The 17,648-nt window shown below is 37.7% G+C and overlaps 1 protein-coding gene across 2 annotated transcripts in view; it reads left to right on the forward strand.

Annotated features, from left to right (window-relative positions):
* The window catches only part of rasa2.L (RAS p21 protein activator 2 L homeolog), a 68,057-nt gene that overhangs the window by 27,792 nt on the left and 22,617 nt on the right, over positions 1-17,648 (forward strand). For both annotated transcript variants that reach the window (XM_018263950.2, XM_041563484.1), the window contains exons 4-9: positions 1,549-1,643; positions 8,685-8,758; positions 11,504-11,587; positions 11,846-11,918; positions 13,443-13,519; positions 15,834-15,935. In XM_018263950.2, the coding sequence (XP_018119439.1) occupies positions 1,549-1,643; positions 8,685-8,758; positions 11,504-11,587; positions 11,846-11,918; positions 13,443-13,519; positions 15,834-15,935 (505 nt within the window). The remainder of the gene's footprint in view (positions 1-1,548; positions 1,644-8,684; positions 8,759-11,503; positions 11,588-11,845; positions 11,919-13,442; positions 13,520-15,833; positions 15,936-17,648) is intronic.

Here is a 17,648-nt window from a genome sequence, read left to right on the forward strand (position 1 = left end):
CAGATCAGGAGGGCAGGCAGGCCAGATCAGCACCCGGACACACTCACTACAGAGCCATGCTGTTGTAATACATACATAATTCTGTTTGGCATTGTCTTGCTGATAAAAGCAAGGCCTTCCCTATATAAATATATATTGCTCAGCATTAGTGCTACCTTCCCAAATCTGCAAGCTACCCTTGCCATGTGCACTAGCAGATCCACATACTATCATGGATGCTGGCTTTTGAACTGTGCTCTGAGTATGTGGCGTCCACTATTTCCAAAATGTAAAGTTTCAGATTCATCAGACCACAGGACAGTTTTGCACTTAGCCTTAGTCCATCTTAAAGTGATACTGACACTAAAAGACAACTCTTCAAAATATTAATCTACATTAAAAGTTACCTTTAGGTCATGTTGTTAATTTTTCGCTGGTAGAAACTTGAAGTTCCTAAACCTGACTGTTTTGCCAACCTGACTGTCCCTTCTCAGCCTGTCGTTTAAAGTTTCTAATGTTAATGGACTCCTGCTGCACAAATATGGCAGCCCCCTCATAGAGGAACTTGGGGCATCAAATGGATAATGTAAAAGCACTAGACAATTACTTTTATAGCATAATTATAAATAGCATGCAAAGACATAACAGAGATGCTATGATGAAAGCTGTAACAAGATGTTTAATTTCTGATGTCCATATCTCTTTAAATGTGCTTGGGTCCAGAGAAGGCAGAGGTGGCGTTTCTGGATAATGTTCATATATGGGTTTTTCTTTGCATGGTAGAGTTTTAACTTGCATGTGTGGGTTAAGCGACCATCTATCACAGATAATGATTTTCAGAGAGTATTTCTGAGCCTATGCAGGGAGTTCTACGACGACATCACCATATGTGTTTTTAACAAAGTGCAGTCTGAGCGCTTGAAGATCTGGCCATTCAGTACTGGCTTCCGGCCTTGTCCCTTGCATACAGAGACTTCTCTGGAGTCTCAGAATCTTTTAGAGGCACGTTTATCACAGGTTGAATTTCAAATTCATGTGTTTTTTATTTTTTTTTTAAACTCCCATAAACTCAAAATTCGACCAGAATTTATTAATAAAATAGAATTTTCTCCGCTTGGACGAATTGAATCGATCCGAAAACTCAAAACAAATTAGAAAAACTGTACAGTGTTTCACAGAGTGGTGTATCTCTTCCCATCTTTATTCTGAGAGACCCAGCTTCTCTGGGATCTGCTCTTTTTAGCATTGTCCCAACTTTTGTGATACACGTTGTTGGCATTAAATTCAAAATAAAACTTCTTGGTTTCAACATTTGATATATTGTTCTCTCTCTCTCTCTCTCTCTCTCTCTCTCTCTCTCTCTCTCTCTCTCTCTCTCTCTCTCTCTCTCTCTCTCTCTCTCTCATATTTTTAATAGGATAATGCAGGGCATTTGATATGTGTAATCTTATATCTATCTATTTATATCTATCTAGATATAGATATATAGATATATATAAAAATCTATTAAACATATGTTTGTAACAGGCATGTTCAGTTTATTTGTGATATTTTTCAATTTTTCTACAGGAAAAGTTGCCATCAAAAAAGAGGATTTATGCAGTTATAATGGCAAGGAAACTTGGTTTCCACTCCAGCCCATTGATTCTAATTCTGAAGTACAGGTATGACTTTTTCAGATATGTATTCAAAGATTTTTCAACTGAAGGAGAAAGGGAGTGCCAAAAGAAGGGAAGGATGGTCAACCATGCAATTCTTTGTAAGCATTGTTGAGGTGTGTTCTTTGTTGTCTGTATGTAAGCTAATGAAAAACGAAATACGGTTTAGGCCCTCTGTTCCGACAGAAGAAGCTGCACCCGAGCACGAAGCATAAACCTTTGTGAGGGCTACAGCTTTCTAGGACCTTGAACAGTGTACTCCCTTTTTAACCTAATGAAAAGGGAACTTTTGCCTATTCTTTTAATTAGAACACATATGGTTTTCGGTATGGTATTTATTACTCTAAGCAAATCAAAATTTAAAAATGGAACTAAAGACACATTCTACTTCCTGATCCCAAAGAGCATAATTAAACAAACCAGCAGTCCACTGAGAAGCATTTGTTTAACGAGCTTCTCATTATCTAAAGAGATAACAGGCTTTAAACACATGTAGTCAAAGGGTACTTACCTTAAAATTAACTCTTAGGCTAATGACACACCAGGCTGTTTCGGCGTGGACCGCAAAAAATATTTTGCTCCAAAATCCACTCCATATTTGTGCACACAGTTTGGCCTTATTTTTGTCAGCGTACATGTAGGTTGGAGTGGATTCACTTGGATCAGCTTTTTCTCCGCTTGCATAGAAACTGTCTGGTGTACCATTAGACTAAGTTTGAAGGATGCATCAAGTTGCAAGGGTTTAATTACATCAGAGTGAACATAAATAGGAAAGGGTCTTAAAAAGGTATACTTACTAAATTATCAATAAAATTAAATTCTCACCGTGTCACAGATTACTGGGTTACTGCACATAAAACAGAAGCAAAACATTAGACTTTTTTAACTACAAACCTATGACCTTTATCTGCCAATATAGTACAGGTATGGGATACATTGTCCGGAAACCCATTATCGATTAAAGCTCTGAATTACAGGATGGCCATCTCCCATAGACTTCATTTTAATAAAATAATTCACATTGTTAAAAATTATTCCCTTTTTTTTCTATAATAAGACAGTACATTGTACTTGATCTTAACTAAGATATAATTAATCCGTATTGGGGCCAAAACCGCTTTATTGAGTTTATCTTTAAATCCATTTTTAGTAGACTTTAAGGAGTTGTTCACCTTTAAGTTTACTTTTAACTTTATTAAGCAGATTTTCAGTTTGTCTTCACTATTTATCTTTAATAGTTTTCGTTTTATTTGCCTCCTTCTTCTGATACTTTCCTGCTTTCAAATGGGGACCTTGTCTGATAACAAATGCTCTGTAAGGCTACAAATGTATTGTTATTGCTACTTTTTATTTCTCATCTTTCTATTCAGACCTTCTCCTATTCATATTGCAGTCTCTTATTCAAAGTAGTGCATCGTTGCTAGGGTAATTTGGACCCCAGAAACCAGATTGCTGAAACTGCAAACTGGAGAGCTGTTGAATAAAAAGCTAAATGACTCAAAAACCACATGTAATAAAAAATGAAAACCAATTGCAAATTGTCTCAGAATATCACTCTCTACAGCATACTAAAAGTTAACTGAATGGTGAACAACCCCTTTAAGTAAGGTATTGTGATCCAAATTACTGGAAAAACCCCTTATGTGGCAAACCCCGAGTCCTGAGTATTCTACATAACAGGTCCCATACCTGTAATAGTAATAATGATCCACAGACTCATCTGTGTCTGCAAAAGGGCTTCATTAAATTAACTATAGCCACAGGCAGCAATCCTGCTAGTCAATATACATGCCTTTTTTACATATTCATCATCTAAACTACACTTCCTTTACATTCTAAGAAATTGACTCTAAGTATGCCATGAAAAATATGTCAACATGTGGAGGATGTTAAAGATTACCTTGCTGGAGTCTATTGCCCATACCTGCTGTCATATAAACAACTGTAATTGTTAGCTTGTTAATCCAATAACTGAGATCATTGTTATCCAGTGTCTCCGTAAATTCACAAAAGGACTCCTCACAGCCCTTTCAAACAAACAAATAAATGAGGAAAATACTCTCTTCAAAGATGTGAAAAGAAGTCAGCATAGGTGAATGCTTGACACCAATAGAAGTCCCACGTCGCTTATCTGCCTTTTGGCTAAGATCAAGTGTAAATCTGGGCCTTTTGGCTAAGATCAAGTATCCGTTCTTATGATCGTTTTGTGAAGAACAGAGAAAAACTTGGTCCTCTGGCTGGCAAGATCAAGTGAAGTATCTGTTGTTATGATCTTCTGTGAAGAACGGAAAAACACTTTGTCCTCTGATCTAGGCCCTCAAGCGAAGCTTCATGAAAGCAGAGGCTCTGTGCTTTCAGGAGGGGTGCTTGATTTACTTTTTTTGGGGTTTTTCACTATGCACATATACACTTCTTGCTTAATCTAGCCTCACTTCCTTTGCTCCAGCCATTAGGCGAGCGGAAAGTATGCCGGCCTTTGTATGGACGGAGCACACTTATGGCCAATGCCTTTTCAATCCATTTATTGCAGCAGAAAAAAACAGCACAAGCTTTCAGGGGATACCCGCTTCCTCAAGTTTTCCGGCCGCCAGCCGGAGCCTTACCAAGGTACTCAATGGCATTGCACTTTACACTCTGACACCTCAGCACCTTTTTTGTGCTTGTGTGTCTTTTTGGTGCATTTTTTTCACTGGATGGGTGTCATAGTCCTCTGGGCTTGACCCCAGGCCAAGGACTTGCGCCCCGATGGGTGCCTAGCTTTGGAACCCCCCCAGTGATTTCATCTTTCCTTCTCCTTTAATTACCTCTGAACTGTCAAGCATGAAAAATTAGACACCTGTCCACTCTCATCCAAATGGTACTTTTTTCTTTGTGCTTCATTTTGCATTATCTTTCTTTTTTAAAATAATCATGGATCCTTCCTTACCCCATCATCTTGGTTCTAATAGAAGGACCAACGCAAATAATGCTTAATGTTCTTTTCTAGCTGAACTTTACATTGATGATGACAGATTGTGTATTTTTTTTTTTTTTTTTTTGCCATGTTTGCTGTGGTGATCCTTCATTCAATTGGAAGAAAAATCTCAGGGGCTATTTATCATGCTATGTGAAGAAAAACATCACCGGTGATAATGTCACTGGAACTGCTGCTGAATAAAAAGCTAAATAACTCAAAAATCACAAATAATATAAAATGAAAACCTGCATATTGTCTCAGAATACCACTCTCTACATCATACTAAATTTTAATTTAAAGGTGAACAACCCCTAAAACAGTGTGCCATGGATGTCCACATGCTGGTTACTGTTGTGCAATCTTCATTTCTGGTTTACAAAAAGCCATTATGGGGTGTTGTAAGTCAGTGTAATTCCCATTTCAGAGGATAGGAAGCACCTGCCAGTTGGGAAGAACCTATTCATTGCTGAGATGATTCTGGCAGTCACTAAGCAAGTGTGATATTGCTGTAAAACTGGATACTAAGTTGGTAACACTGTAATTGAAGCTAGAAGAGGAAAATAATTACACCGTTACTTCTTCATTTCTGCATTAAGCAGTTGGAAATAGAAATCACTTGAATACACAGTGGCCCTTTAAAAGACAAGTAGACAAAAAATCAATTGGGTTGTCAAATTATCAGTGGCCTTTCCCCCATAGTCTCGCTGACTGCTAATCGCCTACCCCTGACTGTGGGGTACTTGTCTATGCACCCATCCTGTGTATACAGGGAATACTGGCAGGCTGGAACAAGATGGCGGTAGTGAATTTTTTACATGTTCCCCGGGCTGGTGAATTTTGGAAAACTAAAATTTCAGCCCAGAGTAGGAGGTTAGCTATTAGTCACTGGGCGGAGTAACTAACTAATAGGTTTTTCATTGTCCTTTTAAAGCAAATATCAAGCAGCTGTACCTGTGTCTGTATTAGGGCTCATACACACAGGCGCTATTTTATGTGTTTCTGGGCTTTTTGAGATGCACCTTACAGGGTAGTATGTTATAGAATGTCCAATTCTAAGCAACTTTTCAAATAGGGATACACGGAATCCAGGATTCGGTTCGGGATTCGGACAGGATTCGGCCTTTTTAAGCAGGATTCAGATTCGGCCGAATCCTTCTGCTTGGCCAAACCGAATCTGAATCCTAATTTGCATATGTAAATTAGGGGCAGGGAGGGAAATCACATGACTTTTTGGTTACAAAACAAGGAAGTAAAAAATGGTTTCCCCTTCCCACCCCTAATTTGCATATGGGTTCAGTATTCAGCTGAATCTTTTCGCAAAGGATTCGGGGGTTTGGGCGAATCCAAAAAAGTGGATTCGGTGCATCCCTATTTTCAAACAGTCTTATTTAATTTTTATAGTTAGCTGATTATTTCCCTCCTTCTGATTCTTTCCAGCTTTCAAATGAGGGTCACTGACCCCCATCTAAAAGGAAATGCTCTGTAAGGCTACAAATGTATTGGTATTGCTACTTTTTATTACTCCTCTTTCTATTAAGGCCCTCTCCTATTTATATTCCAGTCTCTTATTCAAATCAAAGCATGGTTGCTAGGGTAATTTGTACCCTAGCATCCAGATTGCTGAAATTGCAAACTGGAGAGTTGCTGAATAAAAAGCTAAATAACTAAAAAAACATAAATAATAATAAATTATAACCAATTGCAAATTGTCTCAGATTATCACTCTCTAATTCATACTAAAAGGTAACTCAAACGTGAACAATCCCTTTAACACATCAACTAACTGATTCTATTACGTTCTGCCCGTTCCTACTCATGACCGATCAGCATTGCTGAGGGGGTTTTAGACACAGGTTGCTACATTTTCTTGCGATTGGCGCATGTTTGTAGGACAACGGAAGGAAGGGTTGCTTTTGAACTACTAAAAAAATGCTTAGATATAGAGATATATCTAGATACAAGATATGTGTTTTTCACGCTCAGCGTGCATTTGTTAATCCATAAAAAATGTGTAAGAGCAATTGAAAAGTTGATAAACTTCCTCCCAGTAAATTAATACTTAAAGTGCACCTATGCATCATTGATAGTTAAATTCATTTAAATAGGAAATGAAATGCTTTGTGATACTAGGCACTCCCTATACTCAGCACTTAGGTACCTGGAACCGGTTTGTACTGAAAATCCAGATGGGAGTATATAGTCCCTAATAATGGGGCACTATTATAGTTAAACAGGTCAGGTGGTTGTCGCAAAGCATATCTGTTTGGTTGAGGATGCAGGTAAAGACTCATTCAGAAATTACAATCTGTAAAAAAAGCAATGACGCATGGGAACCTCCCCTAGTTATAATATTTTATATTTAATTCATCCAAACAGTTTTCTAAAGCCCAGTATATAGTACTAAATCTGTCACTGGACTATTAAAACCTAGGGAAATAATAACGAAACTGATTATATGCTAATCAAAGAAGGGCAATTAGAGAGAGAGCCAAACTAAGTGTAACCTATACAGGCTGCAGGTAGGGTTGCCACCAGGCCGGTATTTTACCGGCCTGGCCGGTATTTTACTGGCCTGGCCGGTAAAAATGATGGTTGATCCAAATGTTATTAATATGGAAAAAATATGAATATATAGGAAGGCTGGTATTTTTTTCCCAGAAAAGGTGGCAACCCTAGCTGCAGGTTTGGCACCCGCATACATTAAAGGCTATATTAGGCATTTAATTAACCCTTTACAGACATGTAGTGAATAGTCTGCTCTCTTCGTCCCATAGCATAAAAAGAAAGAACATATAATTGTGCAATTGCCAATTGGTTTTAATTTTTTATTATGTGTTTTTTGAGTTATTTAGCTTTTTATTCAGCAACTCTTCATTTTGCAATTTCAGCAATCTGGTTGCTAGGGTCGAAATAACCCTAGCAACATGCATTGCTTTGTATAGGAGACTGAAATAGGACTAGGAGAGAGCAGTTGTTATTTAGAAAGGGTCAGTGATCTCCATTTGAAATCTGGTGAGAGTCCAAAGAAATCATGATGGTTATTTGAAAAGTTGCTTAGAATTGGCTATTCTATAACATACTAAAAAGTTCTTAAAGAAGAAGGAAAGGCTAAAATTAAGGAAGCTTTAGCAGAAAGGCCTATATAAATACACAAGTAAACCCTTAAAGAAATGTTGCTCTGAGTCCTCTGTCAAAAGAAACACAGCATTTCTTTCCTTCTATTGTGTATACATGGACTTCTGTATCAGACTTCCTGTTTCATCTTAAACCTCCAGGACTAGGGCTTGAGCATGCTCAGTTTGCTCCTCTCCCCTCACTGCTGTAATCTGAGCTCAGAGCTATGAGTGAGCAGGGAGAGACTCGGACAGGAAGTGATGTCACACCAAGCTAATATGGCAGCTGCTATCCCAAACAAACAGAGAGCTTCTAGATCTGTTTACTCGGGTATTAAAAAGCATTCTTCAGAATAAATCTAGTGTTATAGCTTGCACTATAGTTGGGCCCTTAAAGCTGCCATAGTCTAAAGGTGGCTATACACGGAGAGATCCGCTCGTTTCGCGACATCGCCAAACGAGCGGATCTCTCTCCGATATGCCCAACTTCAGGTGGGCAATATCGGGCTGATCCGATCGTGGGCCCTAGGGCGGTCAGATCACGGGACCGCATCAACGAACAGATGTGGCCGCGATCCGATGGGATTTTTAGTCCCATCCGATCGAGATAGATCTCGGTTGGGGGGCCCCATACACAGGCCAATAAGCTGCCGACAGGCCACAGGCCAATAAGCTGCTTTTATCGGTGCGTGTATGGCCACCTTTACTCTTCTTATAATGCCTATGGGAGGCTTTTTGGGCCTCAGGGAACTTTTAGGTGAATTAAATGGATATTTCTCACTTAGGGGGAGGTTCTCGTGTCTTTTGCATTTTTTTGCAGTTTGATTGGGTAGTGAATGAATCAGCTATTACCGTTGGAGACAGATACCTTGGTGCGATATTAGTTGATTTCGTATTCATGCTCATGCCGAAATAATGCTGTTATAGGTTAGCAAAGATGTCACTGAGGCTTGCTTATACATCGTGTTCTCATTTTAGGGGAAACTACACTTGGAGCTGAAACTGAATGAGCTGATTACAGAGAATGGATCTGTTCAACAGCTTATGGTACAGTAAGTATATCCGAGAGGATGGAAATGGCATGCAAAGAGTGCTGTGCTTATACTGGTCAGCAGTTGTGTAAGTGAGACAAGCTTTCAGATGCTACCAGGACACTTCCTTTTTTTCTGTAGCTTGCAAAGAGAGGAAGCGTAGGCGGCTGCACAGAGTGTTTGAATAACACACACATCATTATCAACCCATTCACTCCCAGAATACGGCTCTGTGATTCAGGCACATAAAAAACACTTTACCCTTCATATTAAAAAGAAGAAAAATAAAATGCTGTTGTGCACATTTCCTCATGTGGTCATTTCTGTTGCTTCTGTTTCAGATTTCTGCTATATGAAGAAATGTTATGATGCATGCTTTGCTCTTATTTAATTCATTGTCTAGTCAGCAACTTGAACATAAATGGGATGTCCCTGGTGTTTCAATCTGGCAGCTCAGTAATTCAAGTGCAGATTCTGAACTGTTAAAATTTCACAAGATTCAGTTGATACATTTCTCAGCAGCATCTCTGGAGTATTAGCAACTATTGTATCAATAGAAAGATAAGATAAGAAATGTATCAACTAAATGTATCAATTTAGAACAATTTACAGGGTGGGTGACACCCCCTTCTTCCCAGAGCTGCTTTAGAAGGTGAAGAATTACATTTTAAACTTCAATATTCGAAAAACAGTCACACATAGAAAATAAAAAGTAATTGGAAAAGGTCTTTATTTCTGGTGATCTATCTGAAACCAACTGAGCTGGACAAAGTGTTGGAAGGTGATCAACCCCTTTAATGGCAGTATCCCTGTGTCCCGTGCTGCTTCTGACTACATGTACCATTTGGAACAAAGTTGCTGTACTGTGCTCCCATCCAGCCCAGGCTCCAATTTCCACAATGCCCTGCATTTTTATAAAGAAGCTGAATCAGAGTTGTGTGTACTGTGGGAATTGGATCTTGCTTGGAAAAGAACTAATGTTTGCTATATTGTTGTAATGGTACTGTAGGCCAAGCCATCAATGTACAATTAGGACAGATACAACTTTTGGTACTAAATACGCTTACAAATGTTTACTGTGCAGTGGAAAGTTGCTTAAAATTACATATTCTTTATGTTGTAGAACATTTTATTTTTGTCTTTTCATATTAAGTTTTGTTTGACATAGCAGCACATACATATGTGTAAATATGTGTGATTTTACTATTTCAGATGACTGCATTTTTGAGGAGAATGTTTTTTAATGCAACTTTTTTACTGGTTGCCATGTTCATCCCATTCAGCATGTAGCATGTTTATAAACAATTCATCACGTTAAGACTTATATATAATTACACTCTCAAGCACTACTTGCCTCGCATTCAGATGTCTGTATACCGATATCTATCACTTTAGGTTTTTGAATATGTTTTAGATCATGTTGAAAGCCTATCTGATTTTGTGAAGAAGAAGAAAAAAAAAAAAAAAAAAAAAAAAAAAATATATATATATATATATATATATATATATATATATATATATATATATATATATATATATATATATATATATATAGTAAAGTACCCCCTCTTGTAAATTATAAGGATATTATAAATTGCAGAGGAGTTTCATGACAATATAAGAATATAAGGCCTGTTTTTATACAGGTCATGGAACTCCGAGGTAAATTCACCTTTTATAAGGATATAAATTACAAGATATTCATGGCTTTTGTACTATATATATATATATATATATATATATATATATATATATATATATATATATATATATATATATATATATATATATATATACACACATACACATATACATACTGTTTGGAGGATCAGCACTCACTGTAGTAGAGATCTTGATCTGACGTTTCGGTCTCGCATGGGGACCTTTCTCAAGGTTCCCCCCCCCATGTGTGACTGAAACGTTAGATTAAGATGTAAACTTGTATAATAAAAGCATTTTTTTCACCTCTACTACAGTGAGTGCTGATCGTTCAAACATTATCTATGCAATTTTGATTTGATCCTGCACCACTGGTATCATACCGATCTGAGTGCGGGTACTGTGGGACAATGGACAATATATATATATATATATATATATATATATATATATATATATATATATATATATATATATATATATATATATATATATATATATATATATATATATATATATATATATATATACCGTTCTGTCTGCACACGCTGTACCGATGTTCCTCACTTCTGAGTGCTGTGCAGTGGTTGAAAATACAGAAAAAAAGCTGTAGTCTCACACGCTCCGGTTAATCACTTTACTTTATTTACTGCATTTCTTTACAAAAACCATTAACGTTTCTGCTCACGGTCTGGAGCCTTTGTCAAAATGCATTACCATGTTTAAAATCATTGATTTAAAACATTTTAATGCATTTTGACAGGCCCCAAATGTTTATACTTTTTTTTTTTTTGCTGCAGAATATATACAAGGTTTTGGGGCAGATTTATCAAAATGTGAGATTAGAGCTCGCCACAGAAAAATTCACTCACTTTCTATTCATTTCTATGGTATTTTTAGAATCATGTTTATCAATGGGTAAGAGTTAGAGATCACCATTTGAAAAATACATTTCTAAAAATCCCGTAGGAATGAATAAAAGTTGATTTTTAGAAGGTGATTTTCTTGGTGGTGAACTCTAATCTCACATTTTGATCAATCTGCCCCTTTGTCACTATTAACCCTGCATATAAGAAACTGCTTTCATGTAATATTTTATTCTTTCAGCATATTGGAATGTGAAGGATTACCCCTTGTGAACGGACAGAGTTGTGATCCGTATGCCTCTGTGTCAGTTGTTGGACCTTCCAGGTGAATTTTGCATATTTTTTTTTTAAAGTGTTTTAATTAAATGGAATGCTTGCTTAGTCCCTGGTGCCTTCTGTTGGACTATCCTGCTAAATAATAATAAAAAGGTGTATGGGGTTTTTCTTCTATTCTTTTGAATTTTTCCTTTAATTAAAGGAAATTAAAATATATGATGTTGTTTCACACCTTGCATGCTATTTTAATAAAGAGCTTTTATAAACTTGTGTTGTGTTTCCCACCCCACACATTTTTCTGTTTTAGAAACGAACAAAAGAGAACAAAAGTAAAAAAGAAAACCAGTAACCCACAGTTCAACGAGAAGTTTTACTTTGAGGTAAATTGATTTGAGCATTTAGGTGCATGCCTGTATTGTTATTAGCATCTGATAGACCCCAACTTGTCAGCTAGTCAGGCTATCGGTACGGTGCATTCTCCTGATGATCATGTGCAAATCCATGAAGTGTAAGTGAAAAAAGCAGAAATAACACTTTTGTTTATGCCACATTAGAGCTTTGTTTGTTGTTTTTCTTTTATAAGCAATACTGGTTACACTGATTCTCCTCTCCCAATGGACATTTTGCATATACATCGTATTTAACAATATGATTATCCTGGTACCAAAATGTAGATAGATACTTCTTAGGACTGTGCACTTTGTACATAGTCTCTAGAGACAATTGATTGTTGTAGATACTGATATAATTTACAGGTTTTCACAAATACATGTACTTGATGTAAGTTTAAATAATTGATACTATATGGAGGGATTAAAGGAGGAGGAAAGGTTAAAACTAAGTAAGCCTTATCAGAAAGGTCCACCTAAATATACCAGTAAACCCTGAAAGTAATGCTGCTCTGAGTCCCCTGTCAAAAGAAACACAGCATTTCTTTCCTTCTATTGTGTACACATGGGCTTCTGTATTAGACTTCCTGTCTTCATCTTAAACCACCTTGCCCCGGGCGTGAGCATTCTCAGTTTACTCCTCTTCCCCGCCTTCTCTGCTGTAATCTGAGCCCAGAACTATAAATGAGCAGGGAGAAACTCGGGCAAAAAGTGATGTCACACCAAGCTAATACTGCAGCTGCTTTTTTAAACAAATATAGAGCGTTTCTAGAGCTTTTTACATTCTACAGAATAAATATAGCATTCTAGCTTGCACTATTGCAGCTAATCTATTGGCAATTAAATGCCACCGTAGCTTTCCTTCTCCTATAAAGGTTAGCAGTACAGGTATAGGATCTGTTATCTAGAATGCTTGGGACTTGGGAGGTTTTCAGATAAGCAATCTTTCTCCAAATTGGATCTGCTTAAGTTTATTTAAATACAGCTTAGTTTAAAGATGTACAAGGTACTATGTTATAACTGAGGGAAAAAAATAAATAATTGTACAAATTTAAATTATTTGCTTAAAATGGACTCAATGGGAGATGGCAACGCCATTATTTTGAGATTTCTAGATAAGGGATCCCATACCTGTAAAAAGCATTAGCTCTTTTGGGACAAGTAGGTTCAAGCTGTGTGTGCGTGTCAAGATCGATTTCAGTCAATTCTTTCAAGAAGCTTTGCTCTGTGCTGTTTAATTTAATATTTTTATAACATAAAATAATCACTTTGAAGAACCTTGTGCCTGATGAGATGTACCTAACATTTATACTGATGGCAAAACAGTCCTCTTTTGGCCTTAAAAAAAAAAAAGGAGCTCCTTGACCATATAAAGACACATTTTCACAGGCTGAGTGCTTTTTTCATAGGAATACCAGTATTTTTAATACTTTGCAACATGGCATATAATTATATTTATTTTGTGTCTAAAAAAGTTCTTTTTGTTTGGAGTGTTACCAGTAACTGTTTTTCCAGGTGACAAGATCAAGCAGCTACACCAAGAAGTCCCATTTCCAGGTAGAAGAAGAAGATATTGAAAAACTGGAAGTGAGGTTTGTATATATAAGAGTTTTTATTAGATAGTTGTCTTTAGAGCAAATGTTGTCTTTAGAGCAGTAGTGTCGGTTTGTTCTGTTCAAGCCCCAGGAACATGTCCACCCTTTGGTCAGGGCTCCCTTAGCTCATAACAAAGTTACTGATGTAGGAAAACCTTGGTGTAACCTTCAGCCATATTTCTATTTCATATTTCTATATATAGGACAGCAAATACGTTTTCTGAAATATTCCTCTTGACTTCAAGCTGGGTTTCCAAAAGTCTATAGCCTTTTTACCAGACCTCATCCTAGGTGATCTTCAGGCTGAGCCCCCCTGCCGCTACTTCAGACCCCCACAGATTGGGGGGGGGTTCCTCTAGAGAGGAAAAAAGACTGTTTTATAGAAGGGAGACAGTAGTTTTCTGAAGTGGACTATTCTTCGTGTTATGTTGCTGCCTGGCATCATTATCTCATGTATTTATCTTCTTTTTCCCTTTACAACATACATGCTGTTTTTACAGACATGCCGTGGATGGTAAGCTGAGGGGCAGCTGCATGTGTTTGCAGTTCTCATGTTTTGAGTGCAAATCCCTTCACTGGCAGACAATCTCTGTAGCTCTCTGGTTTGGTAGGAGGGAATTAGATGTTTATCTGCATCGGTTTCCATTTAACAGTGTAGTGTTGCACAGATAACTGCATGAATGTATGTGGGCCCATTATAAAGCTTTTATGCTGTACTTACTTTAGTGTGTGTGTGTGTGTCCCAAAAGTGACTTCAGAGGTGCACGACCAATAGTTGTGGTATATGTTGTTGAAGGGTCAACACACTGTATTTTGTGCATATATGCTCTTTTATTTATACAGCTTTTTATCCAACATTTTGGTCCCACCTGGGGACCTTTTTCACGGATATTGTGCACTTCTTGTGGCTATTTAAGTTGTTTCACAAGAAGTGCACAATATCCTTGAAAAAGGTCCCCAGATTTGACCGTAAGTTGGATAAGATGCTGTATTAATAAAAGAGCATATATTCACAAATTACTGAGCGTGCTGACCCTTCATCAACATACATACAAATAGAGATGATCATTGAAGCCAATGCCAGTCTCTTGCCTGTGTAGAGCAGGGATCCCCAACAAGTGGCTTGTGAGCAACATGTTGCTCCCCAACCCCATGGATGTTGCTCCCAGTGGCTACAAAGTAGGTGCTTATTTTTGAATATCTGACTTGGAGGCAAGTTTTGGTTGCACAAACAGCCACATTGAGACTGCCAGTCCACATAGGAGCTGCCAATAGTCAATCACAGCCCTTATTTGGGCACCCCTGGGAACTTTTTTTTCTTTCATGCTTGTGTTGCTCCCCAACTCGTATTACAATTGAATGTGGCTCAAGGATTAAAAAGTTTGGGAACCCCTGGTGTAGAGAGAGGGTGTTTCACTGCTGGTGTTTTCTGCCTGATGGGAGCAGTGGTCAAAGTTCCTAATGTCAGCCTTAGGCCTATGGCAAATGGGACATTTTGACTTCTGCTGTGCTCAGACAGAAAGCACTAGCAGTCAAAACACCTTCACTTCTACCTATAGAGATGTATATCAAAACACCCTTTGCTTCTACCTATAGAGATGTATGAAAAAACACCCTTCACTTCTACCTATAGAGTTGTATATCAAAACAACCTTCACTTCTTCCTATAGAGATGTATATCAAAACACCCTTCACTTCTACCTATAGAGATGTATGGGATACACTTTCCCCCAGTACTGTCAGTGATGGGTGGACTGCCCATCAGAAACTGGGCTTCTCTTTGTGAAGTAGTGACAAACGGGGTGTTTTATTGCTACTCTCAAAACATCCTATCCTGACAATGGAGGAAGCTAATTTGAGCACTTTCTTTATCATGTCTGAGCACCCCATAGAACAGAAAGGAAGAGTAAAATTAAACCGCTAAATTAATATTTTGACAAAAATACTGAATGCATATGTTGACAAGCCCTATTTGTTGGGCCCATTGGATAAGTATATTTACTGTTTCATTTAAAGCACAGCAGTTCAAGTGGGTTTAATTCAATTAATGATTTTAGCTGGGTTTATTTCTATATCGAGCTTCTGCATCTTCTTTGGTAATGTTTTTTGAGCAGAGTAACTCATTCCCCACAGCTCATTTTTACACTTGAAATATTTATTCGCAGTCATGCATGTTTGCTGTGGTTTATGTGTTGATTAAGGGAAGATGCAACTACTAGAGATTCTAGTTATAGTAGTACTGTAAAGCTGTCTTCAGAAAAGCTACACTGTAGGTTGGAAGCATTTTTTAACATTTGTCATTCTGTTTCAGGGTTGATCTATGGAATAATGGAAATCTTGGCCAGGACGTTTTCCTTGGGGAGATAAGAATTTCAGTAAAAGTTTTGAGGAATGATTCATCTCATAGGGCATGGTAAGGCAAAGTAGAACACATAACTAGCCTTTTAGAATAGCTTATAAAAATATTACTAGTTCTCCCTATTTATAAAGGTGTTTCTGACTCTCTTAGCAGATTCTGCCTTGATTTTTCTGATATTCAAAGTCTTCCTTATCTCATTCCAAAATCATCCTCTCAACCTGGTTATCCTTTTATGTAATATGAACAGGTTATGTGGCAACCCAAAACCTGCTAGAAAACGAAGAAGCATCGCATCTCCTAAGAGCTTCCTACATTTGACCATAGCTTGTACAGAGTTTTATCATGAAACAATATTTAGTTATGTATTCTCTTCTGTAAATGCAATTTTAAACCATAGTGTATTATTTCTATGTCCTTTTCCCCCCATTCCTTAGGCCTGCATAGTTTTTGAATGGTTAGTTTATCACCTGCAGTGGTGCTCTAAGGCTTCAGTTGCTGACGTCAAGATGTCTGACTTAAAGGGGGTGTTCGCATTTGAAAATACACAAGGGGGGTTGTGGGAGCACCCGCATTGCTAAGTAAAAATATATAGAAGTATAAGGGAAGTGCTACTGGCATATCCAAATGGGTCAGTGCACATTCCCTGGGCCCCTGTCTAAGTAATTCAGTAGATATGCAAATGCATGTGTTAACAAAGACAGGGGTTTTTAGTTGCAAAGTTATGATCATAAAGTTGAAAAGCCACCATACCACGTCAAGGTAAACCCCATATGGCGGTCCCTAACTTGTTTACCTACCAGTCATAGTATTGAGGATCCTGTGTCTCTCTGCATAATAGCATTAGTAAAGTAAAAAGTAAAAGTCTGCTGAACCTTGGTTTCTGGAGGGCTAAATCCTCCCCCGCTGCTGAATTGCAGCTTTTAAGAGAGAGTGATTGCCCAAACCAACGCCCATTTTTGACAAAAATGTATAAATATGGTGCAGTTAGCAATGCGGGTGCTCCCACAACCCCCCTTGTGTATTTGCTTTTACAGCCTGTAGCTTTGGCTAAGCTTCTTGTGGCTTGTAGCACCCCCCATACCCACCCCTATTAATTAATAGTGGCCCTATGCTTTTAACTGCACCATATTTATACTTTTTTGTCAAAAATGGGCGTTGGCTTGGGCAATCACTCTCTCTTAAAAGCTGCAATTCAGCAGCGGGGGAGGATTTAGCCCTCCAGAAACCAAGGTTCAGCAGACTTTTACTTTTTACTTTACTAATGCTATTATGCAGAGAGACACAGGATCCTCAATACTATGACTGGTAGGTAAACAAGTTAGGGACCGCCATATGGGGTTTACCTTGACGTGGTATAGTGGCTTTTCAACTTTATGATCATAACTTTGCAACTAAAAACCCCTGTCTTTGTTAACACATGCATTTGCATATCTACTGAATTACTTAGACAGGGGCCCAGGGAATGTGCACTGACCCATTTGGATATGCCAGTAGCACTTCCCTTATACTTCTATATATTTTTACTTAGCAATGCGGGTGCTCCCACATCCCCCTTGTGTTCGCATTTGAGTTAACTTTTAGTAATATGTAGAGCGAGAGAGAGAATTTGCAATTGGCTTTCATTTTTAGTTATTTAGTTTTTCATTTAGCAGCTCTCCAGTTTGCAGTTTAATCCATCTGGTTAAGGGAATATTTTTTTAAAGATGTATTTTTATTCTTTTAACAAACATTACAAGCAAGTACAGCAGTATTGCTTGGTGTTCATTA

Source organism: Xenopus laevis, chromosome 5L (genome assembly GCF_017654675.1).
Source record: "Xenopus laevis strain J_2021 chromosome 5L, Xenopus_laevis_v10.1, whole genome shotgun sequence".
NCBI classification, from domain to species: domain Eukaryota; kingdom Metazoa; phylum Chordata; class Amphibia; order Anura; family Pipidae; genus Xenopus; species Xenopus laevis.